General features: G+C 38.9%; 1 protein-coding gene across 1 annotated transcript in view; it reads left to right on the forward strand.

Annotated features, from left to right (window-relative positions):
- Positions 1-1,481: 1,481 nt before the first annotated feature.
- ARL8B (ADP ribosylation factor like GTPase 8B) overlaps positions 1,482-18,822 on the forward strand; it is a 47,097-nt gene continuing 29,756 nt past the window's right edge. The window contains exon 1 of the mRNA XM_027863883.1: positions 1,482-1,687. Coding sequence (XP_027719684.1) covers positions 1,565-1,687 — 123 coding nt within the window. The 5' untranslated portion in view covers positions 1,482-1,564. The remainder of the gene's footprint in view (positions 1,688-18,822) is intronic.

Below are 18,822 nucleotides of genomic sequence, written 5' to 3' on the forward strand. Positions count from 1 at the left end.
CTCCTGGTGTGGAAATTCCTTCCTCTGTTTTATATTAACTCTCCTGTAATCAAGCATCTTAGAGAGTTGTCTGGGAGATGGTCACACAGTCAGAACTTTTCAAGAGACAGGACAGGACCCCAGATCTTCCTCACATCAAGACTTGTCCTCTATTCACTATGTTATGTTAAATCTCAGTATAAACATAATCATTCCCCGTTTTTACAAGTAAGGAAACTGAGGTTATGTTAATTTAAGTGAGTCTCCCATAATTGCCTTGCTGGGGGCAGGTAATGTTGGCATCCAAAGTCAGAGTATCTTTCAGTCCAGTACATTTTAGTGGCAGGTAGGTGTCATAGTGGATAGAGCTCTAGACTTGGGAGTCAGGAAGACCTGATTTCAATCCTGCCTTAGACACTTACTAACTGTGTGAGTGACCTTGGGCAAATCACTTAATCTCTTTCAACCTTAGTTTCCTCATCTGCAAAACCCAGGCTCACAATGGCACCCTATCTCACCTGATTGCTGTGAGGACTACATGAAATAGCACATAACATAATTATGCAAATAAACATAATATAAAACAACTTTGCAAATAACAAATGATACAACTTTGCAAATAAATAGTATAACAAGTAACAACTTTACAGATTATTAATAACATAATTTACAACTGCAAATAACAAATAGCATAACTTTAGGAACCTTAAAGCACTATATAAATTTTAGCTTTTTTTTTATACTAAGAAAGTGCTGTGGGAAAGAGCACTGTATTCTTTTTTTCATTTCTTTGATGGCCTGTTTTACTCCATTTCTCCATAATATCTTTTACTAACAAGGAATTACTTGGAGAACTCTTTAATAAATTTTTTTCAGTTAACAAACTTTTTTTTTCTTTTCCACATCTTCCCTTTCCCCCTCCTCTCCCACTCCCAGGAAGAAAATCGAAAAAGAAAACTTTGTAACAAATATTCATAGTCATACTGGCCACGTCCAATGGTGCTGCTACTGTTCTGGAATGGAATTTGGAATAATGTCCCCAAAGTTACTTAACTGGGCATAGCCTCTGACGCTGCACTACTACACTTAGGAAGAGTACTGGGCAGTTTTGCTTGTTGGACCTCCTCCTCCTCCTCCTCCTCCTCCTGCTCCATCATCATAAAAGGAAGGGGTGCTGGAACTAAGCGAGCTACAGCTCTCCGTGCGACAGTCAGGATAGGATGATTGACGGGAGCTCGCGCTATGACGCTATCCGGGGCTGGGCGGGGCGCGCAGGACGACTTTCGGGCCTCCCGCGACGGGCCGGCAGGCAGGGGGCGCCGTGGGCTCCGAGGCAGGCACGCCGGCGCAGGCGCGCCACTCTTGCCGTAGGCGCAGGCCGGTGGGGCGTGGAGGGGAGGCCGAGTCATATGACCGCTCTCTCGGCTTCCTGGCTCCGGCTGCCGCCGCCGCCGCCGCTGCCGCCGCCTTTGCGCGTAGCGCTGTGTGTGTTCCCGTCCCCGTCCGCGTCGCTTCCTCGGGCCGGCGGAGCCGTTGGCGTGGGGGGTCCGTGTCGCTCGCGTGGAAGCCACCCGCCCCCGCCATCATGCTGGCGCTCATCTCCCGGCTCCTGGACTGGTTCCGCTCGCTCTTCTGGAAGGAGGAGATGGAGCTGACGTTGGTGGGGCTGCAGTACTCGGGCAAGACCACCTTCGTCAATGTCATCGCGGTGAGCGCCCCGCCGGGCCCCCGGGGGCGGACCCAGGGAGGGCCCCCTCCCCCCTCCCCGCTCCCCATTGGGGGCCATTCCTGGAGCCCTGTCCTGCCAGGCCGAGAGAGGCTCCGGGGTCCCGCGCCCAGCGCGTGGTAGGCGCTTACTGAATGTGGATGGTAACGGTGGGATCTTCCTTCCCTCAGTACGGGCCAGCCCCCGGGTCCCTTTAATCCGCGTCCTCTTCCACTTAATGTCAGGGGCTGCCTTCCCTTTTAGGGCCTGCGGGAGTAGGGGGAGGGATGCTGGCAGTCAGGCTCTACGTTTATTAAGCGCCTACTATGTGCCACCTAGTCACCGTGCTGAGTAGGAGCTGCAAAGAAAGGCAAAAGGCTGTCCCCGCGGGGCGGGGGCTAATGCAAACATAATTGTTTGCGCTAGCAAACAACTATGTATATGTAAGATAGAGCTGGATAAATTGGGGGTAATTAACAGGGGGAGGGCACTAGCTTTAAGAAGGGATGGAGAAAGACGTCCTGTAAAAAGGGGGATTTTAGCTGGAACTGGAAGGGAGCCGGGGAGGCCAGGAGTCAGAGATGAGGAGGGAGAGAAAGCCAGTAAAAATATTGGGCCAGTATATTCAGGGGCTTAAAGGTCTCAGCTCTCGTGGAAATTGTTTGTCGAGATGAGGAAGATAACACGAATTCTGCGAAATTCGTGTCCACCGAAATGTGATTGTTGTCAGTTTGCCGGAGGAAGAGGGTGTGGGTCCGGGATTGTGCTGATCTGGGGGAGGGGGAGGAGGAGGAGGAGGAGGAGGAGGCAGTGTAGGTGGGGCCTGCCCATTCCGGCCCTGGGTGTCATCCCGATGCTGTCGGGTGCGTTCCTCTAGGAGCAGTCCCTGGGAGTTACATATGAGCAGTTGTGATGTCTGTTCAGTACTGAGTCTGTGTATGGACGGGAGAATACTTGTGAAGTTTGTGATTTGTGGGGGACAGCTATAGGAATGTGTTGTTTTTAATCCTTCACGTAGGGTTGACAAGTTGGGGTCCTTGGATCCTAATGGCCAGGTATTTGAGCTTTGGAAAGATTTTGAAGGAAACAGTAGTAGACCTGGCACTTTTCAGCTGGCTTTAGAAATCGCCATTTGACAGAACACAAGCTGCTCAACTGGTTTGGCAACAAGAATGATTCAGTAGTTCTTCTCCTATGTTGAAAAAGCTAGGTAACCTGTGACACTTAATCATTCCCATTGCCATAATACTGCAAGGACTAACACGTGGTGAATTCAAATACAGCATCTAGCTGAAATTAAAGCACAACCTTTCAGTATATGAAGGAAATTCTTAAAACCCAACAATAGGAGTTCCTTTGAGGGAATTACTATTGCCAGTAGGAGTAATGCTCACACTTTTTTAAAGCTCATTTTATAGTGATACAAGTTACTTTTCAAATTTAGAATAATCACCACTGTTTATTGTATGTATGTGTGTGTGTATATATATGTATATATATATCTATATATCAATGCCATTCAAATGGGTAAACATTTAGGTTAGTTAGAAGACTAACAATTGCATACAATTTAAATGTGATGTAAAAAATGATGAAGCTTTAGGCCAGGTGAAAATAAGATTAATCCTTTTTTGGCTCTTCTGATCTCCCTAACTTTATTTTGATTGTAACAGATGAAAATTGGAGTTTATTTTGTAATTTTTGTCCTTTTGAAAAGATTATAAATCCTTTGCAGAAAGGCATATAACTCATGTGATAATTTTTTGTGAAAGAAGCAGCTAACTTTTGGAAATCTTAAGAAAGCTTTTTACACCTCTGAACACTTTTTTAAGTGCTGGTGATATTCTGTGTAGGTATTTCATATAAAAGCAGGACAATTTTAGGAAAAAAGTATCCAGAAAATCACTCCTTTTTCAGTTCTCAGTTGACTTTTTTTTAGTTGAATGGTTGTCACTTAATGGTATCTTGTACTTTTACAGAAAAGCATTTTACAATATTTCAGAACCTCTTGAATTAAGTTGGAATTCTGCAAGTAAAATTAATCCATTGAATGCTATCAGTGTGATACTAGATGGTCTTTGGATACAAATAATGTGCAATGTTCTGAGATAAAATCTGGACTGTAACTTTAACTCATACTAATATCTTTTTATTTAAAAAAGGAGACCTTATTAAACATGTTAGATTGTGAAATTTAATATCAAGAATTAATTTTAGAATTTTTATTTCAAAGAACAATTTCTTTACTTATTAAAAAAGTCATGTAGTCTTTCAGAAACTTAAAATAACTTTAACTCTTTATGTCTGTCCTGTGATTTTTAAAAAGTTTGACTTCAGACTTAAATACAGATGTTTAGACCATAATATGTTGTTAGTGAAAATTGAATGTTTAATTCATCAAACCTATATTAAATACTTGCTTCTCACAAGACTTAAATGCTTTAGTTGAAGCTAATTGCCATTTTGGAGTGATTAAACTTCCAAATCAACTTTCAGTCAAATCAAAATAATGTTGCTTTAATTGGTAATCCTTTAAATAAAATTAATGATTTTTTTTTGTAAAGATGAAATGCTCATAACCCTTATTACTGATTTAAAGACAAGGCATTAATATAGTTAGAGCAGGGTTTCTTAACCTTTTTGTGTGTCATGGACCCCTTTGGTAATTTGATGGAGCCTAGGGACGTCTCTCCTCAGAATTATGTTTTTAAATGCATAAAATAAAATACATATGGTTGCAAAGGGAAACTAATTGTATTGAAATACAGTTATTTAAAAAAAAAAGTTAACAGACCCTAGGTTATGAACCTCTGAGTTAGAGGGGGATTCTAACTTAGGAAATTAAGAATTTAAAAATGGAAATTCTTACGAATGTAGTCCAGCCATTTTCCTTCTGTACAGAGAAAAGTTTTATTGATCTCTCCATTTCCTAATGAAGGTATTAAGGAGTGAAAGACTCCTAAACTCAAAGGCAATGCAAAGTCTTCTGTTTAAGCAGTATTGCACAATACATCATGTGGTCTGTTTACAGTGTGATGTGTGTGATGTATGTTGAGTAACCTCCATTTAATTAGAATTCTTGTATTTATTAGGAAGTTTATGGTGTTCACAAATTCCTTATGAAGTGTGTGTTTAATGAGAGAGCCTTGTGCACCCTAGAAATTCTACAGGCTTTCATTTGTATCTCCTTTAGCACTTTGATAGTAATGGTGTTAAAAGGTAATCTTGGCAAAAGTTTCCTTTGTGTCTGTGGCTCTAGCTGAGCTTGAACTATCAAGATTGATCTTTCTTCATTGGCCTTCAAACATTCTATATCACTTGATTTTGACTCAAGTGATATGACATTTCTGTTTTTGCTTTTGTGCTAAAGAAGCATACTGTGTGAAGTGTTACATAAATACACAAACTAATTGAAATGTTGGATTGCTTTCTAAACCCTTTTGTTGTTCACTTGTTTCAGTTATGTCTGACTCTTCATGACCCCATCTGGGGTTTTCTTGGCAAAGATACTGGAGTGGTTTGCCATGCCCTTCTCTAGCTCATTTTATAGATGAGGTAACTGAGGCAGCCAGGGTTAAGTGACTTGTCCAGAGTCACACTGCTAGCAAGTGCCTGAGGCTGCATTTGAACTCAAGTCTTCCTTCTAGTCCTGACACTCCATCTACTGTGCCACCTAACTGCTCTCCAGACCCTTAGGTACTGCTTATTAGAATGTCTGTAGCATGTTAAATTTAGACATTTCACATCCTTTGATTAACAATTAGTGGGAAGCCTAGAGAAGCCATTCTGAAAAGATTTAAGGAAGAGAATAGGTAGTTCCTGTTAGAATATTATGAATAGAAACTTACTGAATGTAATTGAGCTACTGTGTTACCTTTTCTCTCCTTAAAGCAACAATTAACTATAGATTGAATAGTGTGCTCAGTTTTTTCATCTAAAAGTGATAAAAGTAATTTTTAAAGGAAAATCCCATTTAAGTGATGTGTACAAATCTAGAGGTAACTAAAGAGTGGAATGTTGATGGAATGTAAGATGCAGTTGACTTATGCTAGAGGTTCAGCATGTTATTAGTTCTGGGTGTCCCGGAGTCTGCAGAAAGGAGCTTTCGGACTCTGAAACCCCGGCCACAAGTTGTCTTCCTCCTTGGAGCTCTCCTAGCAATTAGGAGAATAAGTCTAGAGCTGGAAGGGGCTTGAGGCATCCTCTAGTGCAGGGGTTCTTAACTGTGATCCAGGAACTTGTTTTTTCAATTACTTTGACAACTGTCTCAATGTAATTGATTTCCTTTGCATTCCTATGTATTTTCTTTTATGCATTTAAAAACATTTCTGAGAAAGCATCCTTAGGCTTCACCAGACTTGCAAAGGGATACTTTACCCAAGAGAAGTTAAGAAGTCCTGTCCTAGTCCAACTCTTCTAATTATACAGTTGGGCATATTTAGGCCTGGACAAGGAACGTGCTTCTCCCCAGCTGAGCTGCAAAGCCAGGGTTCTGACCCAGGTTTTGATCCAGCCTCTACTCATACTGCCTGTCAATGCTTGTTGAGAGGCACTTGCACTTTTCTTTTATTTCACGTTATAGTTGTTTTTGTTCACATGCCCATTTCTGTCCTAGAGTGGAAATTCCTTAAAGGTGAGGACCATGTCACTTGTCTCTGAGCTTCTTCAGCATTGCACAGGACATGTCACCCTCTGCTTTTGTATGTGCCCCACTGCTGGATGTGCCTTGTCCCTAGGGGCTTAGCTCAGTTTTATTTTTCTACTGGGCTGTCTTTTCTGTTGACATGTTTTCTAACCTATCAGTGAAATCAAAGATCTGAATTTTTTAAAAATGACTTTTATTGCATTTCAAATTGCTACCTTCTTTAAAGAGGTTATTTCATAGCCTGTTTTACCTTGTAACTTGCCCCAAATCACATTAAGTGGACTATCCATTGAATATCAATTAAAAATTCATGACTTCTATAGGAAATAAAGTTAGTATTTAGGAAATTTGACCATTTAGGTGATTGAGCAGATTTTGCTCTTTTAAAGTTATAGATTTGCCACTGTGCACTTTTAAATTTTAGGGTACAATTTGCTTATTTTTCTGGGAGAAAGCCCAGTAGCAGAGCAGTGAGTATTTTTGAATTTATAGAGAACATCCCACTTCTGTGTTAAATTGGTTCTTCTGAAGCTTAATACTAATAAGACTAGGACTATAAAATGGAACATATTTTTTTTCCAGTTTCTTTGTTAAGTTGGCAGGCAATTTGTGTAAAAATAACTTATTCTTTCTAGTTGTTGTGGCACTATATTAGCATTAATTGGTTTTAAAATTATTAGTGGGCTAGACTCTAGTAGTTCATCTTGCAGAACTGTAATGTTACTTATTCTCTTCATGCCTTACCTGCTTATGCTATTTGGTGGAGGCTGGAGCATCGCACTGACTGATTTGGGGATCTCCAATAAAAGCATCTGTAGTTTTTGATTAATTCCAAGCAGTTTCATGAAACAAACTTGATTTCTGAAAATATCTGAGATTATTAAACTAATCTTTCATTTACTGTCTTTGGGTGATGCCATATGATTGAGAATCCTGCGATACCGTAATCTCTGAAGGATTAAATTATGGGTCCATGAATGGTGTTGGAGAGATTCATGGTGGGCAATAAACAAACTGTATAACGTTACCATTGAAGAATTATTCATTAGAAAGATTGTCAAAAGATATCTGAGAGCTGTAAAACCTGAAAAGGAGGGGGCCAGTCACGTACTGAGTGTGAAGTTGAAGAGATGGACAGTCGGTGTGCTTCATTGGTATCCTCACAAAATATAGAGATCTAGAGGAAGAGCACCTAGCGTGTTGGTCGGATCTTCTGTGGAGGATTTAACAAAGGACGTGAAGAGGATGAGAAGATATGGATGTGTTGGGAATCTGTAGCACTTGAGGAAGCTCCCACGTCAGTGTGATAAAAGAGCATTGAAGCATTGGTTATTTTTAATGGGTGCTAGATTATTACTTAACTGTTGCATTTGACTCTACAAATGATTAATATATTGGGACTGGAATACAGTAAGTAGAAAGTATTTCTCTTCTGAATTAAGAGGGAAAACATGGACTTATGTACAAAAGCATTTAGATTTAAATGACACACTTTAGATACTGATTGAGATAGATTTAGATAGCACTTCCAAAGGTATATTTGAACCTGCATTAAAATCTTGTTTTGGGTTAAAAATTTTAGGTTCAAGTGTCAGTTTCTTTAAGTAAAAACACAAGCACTCTATTTTGTTATGCTATTAAACTTACACTGTTTCTTAAATTAGATATGACTCTTGTATATGGATCTGATTTCAGCATTTGACTGGCCTTTTTCAACAAGATGATATTCCTTTTGATGTCCTGCAGTGGACAGGTCTTTTTGTTTTGTTCTTAATTTAAAAACCAGTTTTTGTATTCCTTTAAAAATAATCCTGTTTTCCTTTTCTCCTTCCTTCTTTAAATAACTTCTGGTGAAAAAAGGCTTCAGATGCTAGATCTCTCTTTGCATTTGGAGGTTTCTCTTCATATGAAGGAGTGAAAAATGTCCTTTAATACTGAAGAGCCTGTATTGCCATAATCTAATTTCTATAGTGTTACAAGGTGATTGGCAAAGATGATACTTGCTAGCTCTTATTGAAGACTTTTTTGCCAGTTAAAATAGAGTTGCTTTAAGGATAAGAATTTTTATCTTGAGCCTCAAAATTTGAGCATGTGAAGATTCTGTGAGAGGATATATTTGGAAAATGTTGAACAATAATGAGAATTGTTCAGATTCTCTTGAGCAGAGAACTCTTGACAGTTTTTTTAAAAATGCATTTACCTTTTAGGTTTATGAATTGGATTATTTTGGTTTATTTTTAATTCAGAAATTTCTGAACATGCATAAACTTAACACTGGGTAATTTGCAAAAGATAGACAAATTATCTTTCAAGGTTGTGGTAGCAATTTGTGTGAGGTACATAATTATACATTGAGTTTGATTATCTTAGAGGATGAAATAAGACTTGATATACTTATTATTAAAAGATGTACTATTGTAATAATAACTTGTTTTAATGAACATTTTCTCCGAATTCAAGTAGGGAAGCAGAAAATTCTCATTCTTCCATTGACTAGTTGTAAGGATTTAGGAAAAATGATTTAAACTCTAACCCTCAAGCTTCATTTGTAAATAATTAGTAATCCAACTAATTAAGATTTTATTAATAATAACTTCAATTGGAGGATTTATACTCAAGCTCATTTGATATTGCTGGGAAGAAGTAGGAAAATCTGTCTTTATCAATAAAATCATAGATCCATCAGAGTTTCAATACTGTGTGTGATTTCAGACACTGGCCATGAAACCAGTGTGTCTCTTTTAGAGGGGAGCTAAGATGAAGTAAAATTTGGATAAGTTTCCTATGTAACAAACGATTTGTGCCAGCAGTAGTGCCTAAGTAGACTGTATTTCCGAGTCTGCATTGAAAGAAGGGGAAGGCACTTGGAGGTACAGTACTGAACCTGTAGAATTTAGATTCTTCAGGGAAGTGGGCTTTTGTGTTTGTTTTCGATGTAAGTATAACTTTTGATAAGAGAATAAGTTGAGATTTTTTTTGCGTGGTTGGGGAACATCTCTCAAAACAGCTATTTCATGGAATACTGAATAGATCTCAATAAGCTTTGTATTTTTGTAGTGTTCCTGATAAAGTCTTTGTTCTAAAGGCCAATTCCAGTAATGCCCCAGCATCTTCTGTAGGAGAACTTGGGTAATTGAAGGGTGTGTTGCTAGAGCAGATGATGTGACTGGGCCGGGATCCTGAGTTTGTTGTCAACTAGTGGCTGGAGAAGCTCTCCATCAAAAAGTGTTGGATATTTTCTGCAGTAGCAATTGAAGATAGTTTACTAAGGTGTGGAGAGGATGAGATTTGCATTAATGGAACTAGTTAACTACATAAATGAAGTCATATGTCTTTGAAGTATTGAAGATACTTAGTAGCTATGTATTCATAGGAAAGTCACTAAAACCGCTTAGAACCTCAGTTCTTCATCCGTAAAATAATACTTGTAATACAAATGTCAAAGGGTAATTTGTAAGACTTAGAGGAGATATATGTGTGTATATGCGCACGCGCGCGTGCGTAAATATTGCTTCACAAATCTTAAATCACTGTAGAAATCTGTTATTAAACTACTGATAAAGCCCATTTTCAACCAACCATACATAAATTGTCAGGCTGAAAGTTATGAGACTTTTTAGGAGGCAGCAAATGTTTTATACCTTTAAACTTTCAGAGACTCTACCCCCTTTGACTAACTGTAGTTAGTCAAGTAGTCAAGTAGGAAGAATAGAGTGTATGTAAATTTGATACATACAGGACAGCATGAATTCGTGTTATCTGTCACCCTTTCTGGCTTATGTTCCCTGTTGTCTGTCCTTGGAGTTTAAGTTCTAGATTAAATCCTGTGATTACTGAGTCCTCTTTTTTTTTTCCAGTTAAAGCAAATTTTGTATTTGCAGTGTGCCTGCAAATTGATAGCATTTATAGCCTTTTAAAATGGCATATATTAGAAAAGAAACCAGGAGAGGTGAGATAGCTAGCATTTCTATGTAGCCCTTTAATGTTTGCAAAGAGCTTTTAAAATATGGTCTAACCTGATCCTCACAACGAGGAGGTCGTGTTATCTCCATTTTGTAGGCGGAGAAACTGAAGCAGACAGAGGTAAAGTGTCTTGGCCAGAGTCATATAGCTCATAAATGCCTGTCTGTGGTCATATTTGAAATCAAGGCTTTCTGACTCCAGGTCCCATCCTTGTATCCACAGCCTCACTCACACGTCCCTGTGAGACCAACTCCTATCTGTATTTCTTTCCCATTTTTTAATAGCATATTGACCCTTGAAAGAAGGTCAGTTGGATTTCATTCTCCATCCAGTGGCTTAAAAAGAGTTTACACTATGTGAATTATTGACTTAAGATTTGTTAGTCTAATGATGGGCTTACCAATCACACCTTTTGTTTCAGAGTACAGGAAATGATGTACTTGAGATGTTTAGGATTATATAATGAAGTGAAATTTATTGAAAGTCTGCAGACGAACAGGTGTCAGTCAGCAGACCCTTGTGTTAGTAGGTTTCAGGCTCTGAAACTGGCAGCTGTGTATCACCCTGGGTCCAGACTTCTCAGTTTTGGACCCATGGTGAATGCATGATGATAAACTAGGCCATTGGGACTATCACCCTAAATGTTGGGTGACTCAGTGTCCCTCTATGGGGAGAGTTTTTTTTTAATACCCCATGGAAGGCCTGATTGGAGAAATAAAACAGCTTTTGAGACATATTCTGCGTAAAGACTCTGGGGGATTTGGGCCAGGTTTAGGAGACACTTGTGGTATGAGGGATGTGACTAATATTTGGGCAGTGGGTTCTAGGTGCTCCCTTTCTCAGAGAAGGGAGTATCTTCTTGAAAGATCAGTTTGCTGATACTTAGTGACTTAAAGCCACATTTGTCTGTGGCCAAAAATGAAGACTGACTAAAGAGGTCATTAATTTAAATTGTATTTCTCTGGAGTGCTCGATAAAGATGATGATGATGATGACAACCAGCATTTTATAGTGCTTTTAAGTTTTAAAGAACACTTAAACATCTCATTTTATCTTCACAACATCTGTGGGAGGTGGGTGCTTTTAGAGATGCAGGACCCTGAGGCAGACAGAGGTGAAGTGACTTGCCTAGGGTCACAGAGCTAGTATGTTCGGGGTCACATTTGAACTTAGGTCTTCCTGACCCCGGTGCTTTATCCCTTGTGCCACCTCGCTTCCTCTGAAGACCGTAGACTTAACATGACTCATTTGCTTGCAGGCTTGCTTCATATTTTTAATTAGATTTTAATAGAAATAGTCACATCTTTCATGAAACATGGGGCTAGCTTGAATTTGGATAACGTCTTTCCACAGAAGACCATTTTGACACGTTTGTCTATTTCAAACTTAAAGACTGTCAACACCTGGGCTTTTTCTGAGTTTCTTTAAGTCTTTAGTCTTTGTATTTTGATATCCCACATTTCCTTATTTTCCTTAGATTCAGATTTTACACTGATCACCTTACCATTTGAGCCTAGTTAGCTGGAAGGATTGTTGCATGATCCCTAGTCCCTTTTTCATACCTGGTTTGTTTGTGGTCTTTTATTTAATTGCTCTGGGTCCTTATAGCTGCTTCCTCCTTTGTGCATCCTCTTACTGGTCAAAAAGAACCAGCCCATGCTGTAATCAGTTACTGTCAAGCATGAAGTTTAACTCCTTTATAATTGTACCCTTATTGTCTGTGACACTGTTGTGACTTAGCCTGTCCGCACGTGCTGAGTTAAAATGCCCTGGCTTAGTTTTGGTGACCTGATTCTGCTCTAGGGTCTTGGCGGTGACAATTTGATTTGCCTGGGATCTTAGAGGTCGTGTGCCCACTGAGAACAGCAACCTTGGGTTTAAGTGGTCACCTAGAGAGGAGCAGCTCAGGACGTGTTTGCGTATTCTAGTTTTTATCATTTGATAAGTTCAACTCATAAATGGCATGAATTACCCAGTTCAAAAATTGGTTGTGACTATTCATGGATTATATCCTTTATGTCTTTAACTTGTCTCTCTGTAATTTCATTTGGCTTTTGGTGGCATCCATATACTCCAAGTCTCATAAGGGTTGTACTGATTCTTAAAAATCCACATTTCCTACTTTAGCTTTTAATGCTTCCTCACTAGTAAATTCTTACATTTATGGCAATGTAGCTTTTGGGGTATGAGGTGGGTTTGGAAAGTGTGGATTTTATCTATATTGATAGCTTAGTTTTGTTAACCAGCTTTTTGCCTGGTAGAAAGGCTGCTGATTTGTTCTGAGATGATTTATTTCTGTGACTGAAAGTGGAATGCAGTATTGAGCTACTGAGAATTCTTAATTGTCATAGAACTGTGACTCTTATTTAATTAATAACATGGGTTGGTGTCTCTTCATTATATAGACAGAATAGGAACCTTTAGGACCTTTCATTTCATTGATATGGTGAACCTTCCAGGTGAGGAAACTCATGTTACCAATTTAGGTTGTAACTTGGAACCTTAAAGAATTTACTTCTTTGTAACTTCCACTGAGCACCCACAGGTTACGTGGTTTGTCCGTAGTCATATAACCAGTGTGTGCTGGAGGTGGGATTTGAACTCATACCTTCCTGGTTCTGAGGCCTGCTTTCTACCCCCCATGCTGGGCCTCCTCTCATTGTGTGGCTTTAGATAGATGTGTAAGGGTCTGTGCTCTCTTAGATCACAAAACCAATCTAAGAAAAAGTGATGGAATCAAGCTAATGATGAAAGAGGCATTCTTGATGTTGCATAAATTGTGCTAATTCTCATGAGGAGGAACAGTGGGAGTTTTCTAGCAAGACTGATGCAGATACGCAGTATATTGACCAGCCAATTTGGATTTAAAAAAAAAAATGTCCCAAGGGTGGAGCCAAAGGAGGTAAAAGAAAATTAGTCTTAAGGATGTGGCCTGTAAATGCTGTGTCAGCAGTGCTGGATCAGCAGGAGCTGAGGCTAGCATGGATGCTAAAGACAACACAAAAGGATTTTTAAGGCTGACTTATGAGAAAGATAAGACTAGAAAGGAGATTTGGGGGATTCATGGGCTGATAATTACCAACAATAAGAGAAGGTTGAACTGCCCTGTTCTTGCTTCTATTTTTTGCCAGGGAGAATTACTTTTGTCCTGGAAGTAACTGAACAAGGATTACTAATAGGGAGTGATACTGAAGATGAGAAAGAAGAGATAATAAGAGCAGTAACTGTCCTTGTGGACACCTGGCCCAGGGGAACCACAGCCTCAGGGACTGAAAGCCCCAAGCTGCTGTGCTGATAGTGATAGCTGAAAGGTCACAGAAAATGGGAGAGCTAATGTGAGAGTGTAGAAGGACATAAGCCTCGTTGTTTAAAAAAAAAAAAAAAGAGAACAGAGTCTGCATACTATTGACCAGTTAGGCTTTGATTTCCAGGGAAGGTTCTAGAACTTATCATGAAAAAGATGGTTGGCAAACATTTAGAAATGGAAGCAGTTATTATTATGAAGAGCCACTTTGGCTTTGTCAAGAAATGGTCAAGCTAGACTAACCTCATTTCCTTTTTTAACAAGATTATTAAATTAGTAGACATGGGAAATCCTGTGGAGATAGTTGACCTAGATTTTAGCAAAGCATTGATAGAGTAGCTCAAGCTGTTTTTGTGGAGAAGATGGAGAGATGTGGATGAGATCAGTGGTCTCTGAACTTTAATTGTGTGTATATTTATCAGTAAAAAGTTTTTGCAAACAATACATATATATGTGTATTTACTTATTTATAATTGTTTGCATGTGCTATGGTATGTTATAAAACTTAAAGAAAACTGAAATTAAAACAGATAAGATGAAATAATTGTTGAAGTGTATTAAATTGGGAGTTACATGGTTAGATTTGTGCTTTAGGAAAATCACTTTGGCGCCTGTATGTAGGATGAGATTGAAGTGGAGAGCAGCTTGAATCAGGAAGACCAATTAGGAGGCTTTTCCAGTAGTGCAGGCGAGAGGTAATGAGTCCCTGAACTGGGGTGGCAGCTTTGTGAGTAGAGAGGAGGTAGGGGAAAGCTATTGGAGAGGTAGAAATGACAAGATTTGGCAACGTGCACTGAGGGAATGTGAGGGTAAAAGGTCATAAGCCTGGGTGACTAAAAGGATATTATTATGCTCATCAATAACAGGGAAGTTTGGAAGAGTCATATTTGGGAGGAGAGAAAAGTAGTGAGTTCTTTTTTGAGCTTGTTGAGTTTGAACACTTGGATCTAGAGTCAGAAAGACCTGAATTCAAATCCTGACTCAAACACATGCTAGCTGGGTGACCCTGGGCAAGTCACTTGACTGACAGCTGCCTCAGTTTCCTTATCTGTAAAATGGCGATAATAAAGCACCTTCTTCCCAGGGTTGTTGTAAAGATCAAATGAGATAATCTTTGTGAAGCACTTAGCAAAGTGTCTGGCACATAGTAGGAGCTTAATAAATGCTTTTTCCATCCCCTCCCTTTTCTACCCTTACTTCCTACATCCAGTTTGAAATGTCCATTAGGCAATTTGTGATGTGGGACTGAAATTCGGGAGAGAGATTAGGGCTACGTAGCTAGATCAGGAGTCACTTGTATTGAGATCATAATTAAACCCCTGGGAGCTGATGAAATAAGCAAGAGAGAGTTTATAGTGAGAAGAGAAGAGGGCTCCGGACAGAGACTTGGGATCCATTCACAGTTAGGGGACACAATATGGATGGTCATATTGCAAAGGGGACTGAGAAGGAGTGGTCAGACAAGGTAGGAAGACCAAAAGAGCAGTGTCAGGACAAACTACAAAAGAGACAGGAAGTATCCAAGAGGAGAGAGTGAGCAGATGCTGCCCAGAGGTCAAGAAGTATGCAGATTGAGAAAAGTCTATTAGGTTTGGCGATTAAGAGATTGGCAGCTTTGAAGAGAGCAGTTTCAGTTGAGAGAAAAGTCAGGAATAAGGAGCATGTTGAGTTCCTGGGATATTGGAAAGATGGTGATTTCTTCTAAGGAAATAGGAAATTCCAGAAGAGCGTTGGGTTTTTGGGAAAGGTAAGAATGGAATTGCTGCCTATCTACATTTGTTCATTCTGTGCTACTTATTCTCATTGAAAAATGAAAAAACAAGGGTGATGGGATTGATTTATTAGCAACTGTGCCACAGTACAGAGCTTGCCACTGTTGTGATCCAGGGGTAGATGTGAGTGGGGACACTGGGGTGGGGGTGAGAGGGTGGAAATTTGGTTAGGCACTTGTGGGAGGTAGCTGGGTCAAATTAACGTATCTTTCCTGCCTTGAAAGTCTAATACCTAGTGAATCCATGGAAAGCTTGGAGGTGAGGGGGAAGGTATAGAGTAGACAGTTACTGAGAAGAATGGTGTAGTTGTATTGGAGACAAACTCCTGATTGGCTTTAAGAGTGAGGTATTGCCTATTTTCATACCCTCTGAGTAGTTGATCACCCACTTCATTGGGTTATTAAGCCCCACCCCCCCAACTTCCTCTACAGTCATCCCATGGTCTCTACTTTGGAGACCACTGCATTAGATAATTCAGTTAGAAGGATCCAGAACTGGTTGGATTGCTAGTTTCAGAAAGCAGTTGTAAGTGAGTTATGTAAATGAGGCAGGAGGTTTCCAGGGGAGTACTTAAAGGAGTTTATGTTTGATGCTATGCTATTTAATATTTTTATCAATGACTTGAATGAATGTGTAGATGGCATCCTTATCTAATGTGCTTGGTATAGCTAATACAGGGGTGACAGTCAGGATCTAAAAGGACTTGGCAGTCTAGAATCTATTAAGATGAAATTCATTGGGATAAATATAAAGTCTTACAATTGGGTTTAAAAAAAAAATTTCTACAACTGCATGATTAGCCATTATTTTGAAAAAGATGTGAAAGTTTTACTGGACTGCAAGCTCAATACAAATCAACCATATGATGTTGGAGTCAAAAAGCTAATAATGTACTGAGAAGCAGAGGTTCCAGGAATAGGGAATTGATAGTCCCACAGTCCTCTGCCCTCATCTGGTTTGTTCATTTCAGGGTGCCACAGTTTAAAAAGAATCTTGACAAGCTGGAGTGTCCAGAGGAGGGCAGCCAGGGTGGTCACAGACCTTGAGTCCATGTCTTTTGAGAACTGGTTGAGGGAATTGGAGTGTGTTTAGCCTAGAGAAGATAAGGCCCAGACAAACTGAGGGAGGGTAGTGGAGGTGCTGGGAAACATCTTTAGGTATTTGAAGAGCTCTGTGGAGGAGGGATTAATTAGATTCGTTCTTTTTGGTTCCAGAGGACAGAACTAGGAGTAACAGAAAAACGTTTCAAAGAGATAAATTTAGGCTTGATGTCAGAAAAAAAATCCCAGCAATTATAACTGTCAAAAAGTAGTATAGGATTCCTGCAAAGGTGATGCCTTCCTTTTTCTTGGAGATCTTCATGTGGAGAGTGGGTAACAAACTGCTTCTGTCATGTATCTTATAGTGGACTAGATGGCCCCTGAAGGACCCTTTCAATTCCCAAATTCTTTGCTTTTTGTGAAACAAATTTAACAATTCCTAGAAAACATCCCTGTCTCACTACTCTTTATCCCACACTAGGCTTATTGTAGTGGTAGCAAGTGTGATTGTAGATGGCTAAGGAGTAAATACTATCTGTAATAGCTTGGAGACACTGTAATTTGGCATTTGATTAATATTCAGTGATGTAGTATTCTGTGACTGTCTCTTGGTAGTCTGTTAGTATGTGGAAAGTGGTCTACTACTGTCAGCCAGTGAAACTGGACCTTTTACCAGCAGTGATGTCAAACTCCAGTAAAAACGGAGGCCACTGAACTGCAAATAAGAATTCCTCCCTGCAGGCAGGCTGCATATTGATTTTGGAAGTCATGTGTTTATATATTTATTTTTTATTAATATGTTACATTAATATTATATAGGAATTTGATAAAACTAATATAGAAAATATTATGGGGCAATTTATATTATTATGTTATATGCTAATTTATAGATATTAATATAATATTATAAGAGCAGCTAGGTGGATAGAGCACCAGGCCTGGAGTAAGGAAGACCCGAGTTCAAATCTGGTCTTAGACACTTACTAGCTTTGTGACTCTAACTAAGTCACTTAACCTCTATTTGCCTCAGGTTCCTCTTCAGTAAAATGGGGGTAATAATAGCACCTACTTCTCAGAGTTACTATGAAGATCAAATAAGATAGTAACTTTACAGTGCTTAGCACAGTGCATGGCACACTGTAAGCTCTATATAAATATTAGATATTATTATTAGATAATTTGTTTTCAGTCTTTATGGGTATTTATATTTATTACATGCATACAAACCAGTTAGGAACTTGTTACAGATAAAAACCATACAATGTTGTTTTAATATCAAAAAGAGTCAAAATTATTACAAATTAATCGCTACAAGAAGATTAAAATTAATTTAATATTGTTTGCTAGAAACTTGGCATTTTTTGCCAGAAACTATTTTATCACCCAGTTTTCAAAGACTGTATTTTTTATCAAATGCAGTTTTCGGTATGGATAATAAATGCTTATTTGATAATCTTACCTATATGAAGTTTTAATATTCTTCAGGGTTGAAAATAGCTGCTCCTTTAGGTACATACTACCAAGCACATTGCTAAGATTCTTGTAGCAAACACACAGTTCAACAGAATGTTTTGGCAAGTGAGAATACAAATCTGGAACACTAGCTTCATTATACTTTTCTTTTAGTGATGTTATATTGAATTTCAATAAGTTCTATTTGAATATTACTTTTCATTCTCAACATCAAAAGATAATTAATAGTAAACAATTGTTTTCACACATTCAAATCCTTCATAATTTCCTTTCACATTCTAATAGTAATTCCCGAATATGTGAGGCACTTGCTGAAATTACAAGACCCAAATTACTCTTGATAATTTTTACATGTAGGAAAATGAGTCAAAAAAATTTTTTTAGTTTCTTTTCCCAAAGACCAGATGTTAGCTGCAGTCATATAAATGTTACAGCTTGATTTTTGAACCTGATGTTTCCAATTCAACTCATTTAAATGCCCCATAATGCCTACAATGAAAGCCAAATCCTGAAAATGATTCTTATTATTAAATTATTCTGGTGACTCCCTTTTCAGTTCTCAAAACATTTTGATTGCACCGGTGAAGGTTCCAAAATTGCTTTAAAACCTGATGACAGCAAAGCCAGCCAGCATTTGTATAATAAACCTTCCTGCTCACTTTCAGTTTCCAAGAGTGATGAAGAAGACTGTCATTGATTCAATCCTTGAGCACATTGGCCATTTTCCCTTTTTTTTGAATACACCATTTGCTGGTGTATAAAGCAGTGAACATGATGAAACTGACTATCAGGAGCAATTTCATTCAGCTTAGCTAGTAATTGAGCTACAAATCCATTTGTCTTCCCTGTCATTGCTGCTGTACCATCGCCACACACGTTAGTTTTGGTGATGGAAGATTATACTTTTCTACAAGTCCACATACTTTTTAAAAAATATCTTC

The sequence above is a fragment of the Vombatus ursinus genome, unplaced genomic scaffold, assembly GCF_900497805.2.
Source record: "Vombatus ursinus unplaced genomic scaffold, bare-nosed wombat genome assembly UNPS02014773.1, whole genome shotgun sequence".
NCBI lineage: Eukaryota > Metazoa > Chordata > Mammalia > Diprotodontia > Vombatidae > Vombatus > Vombatus ursinus.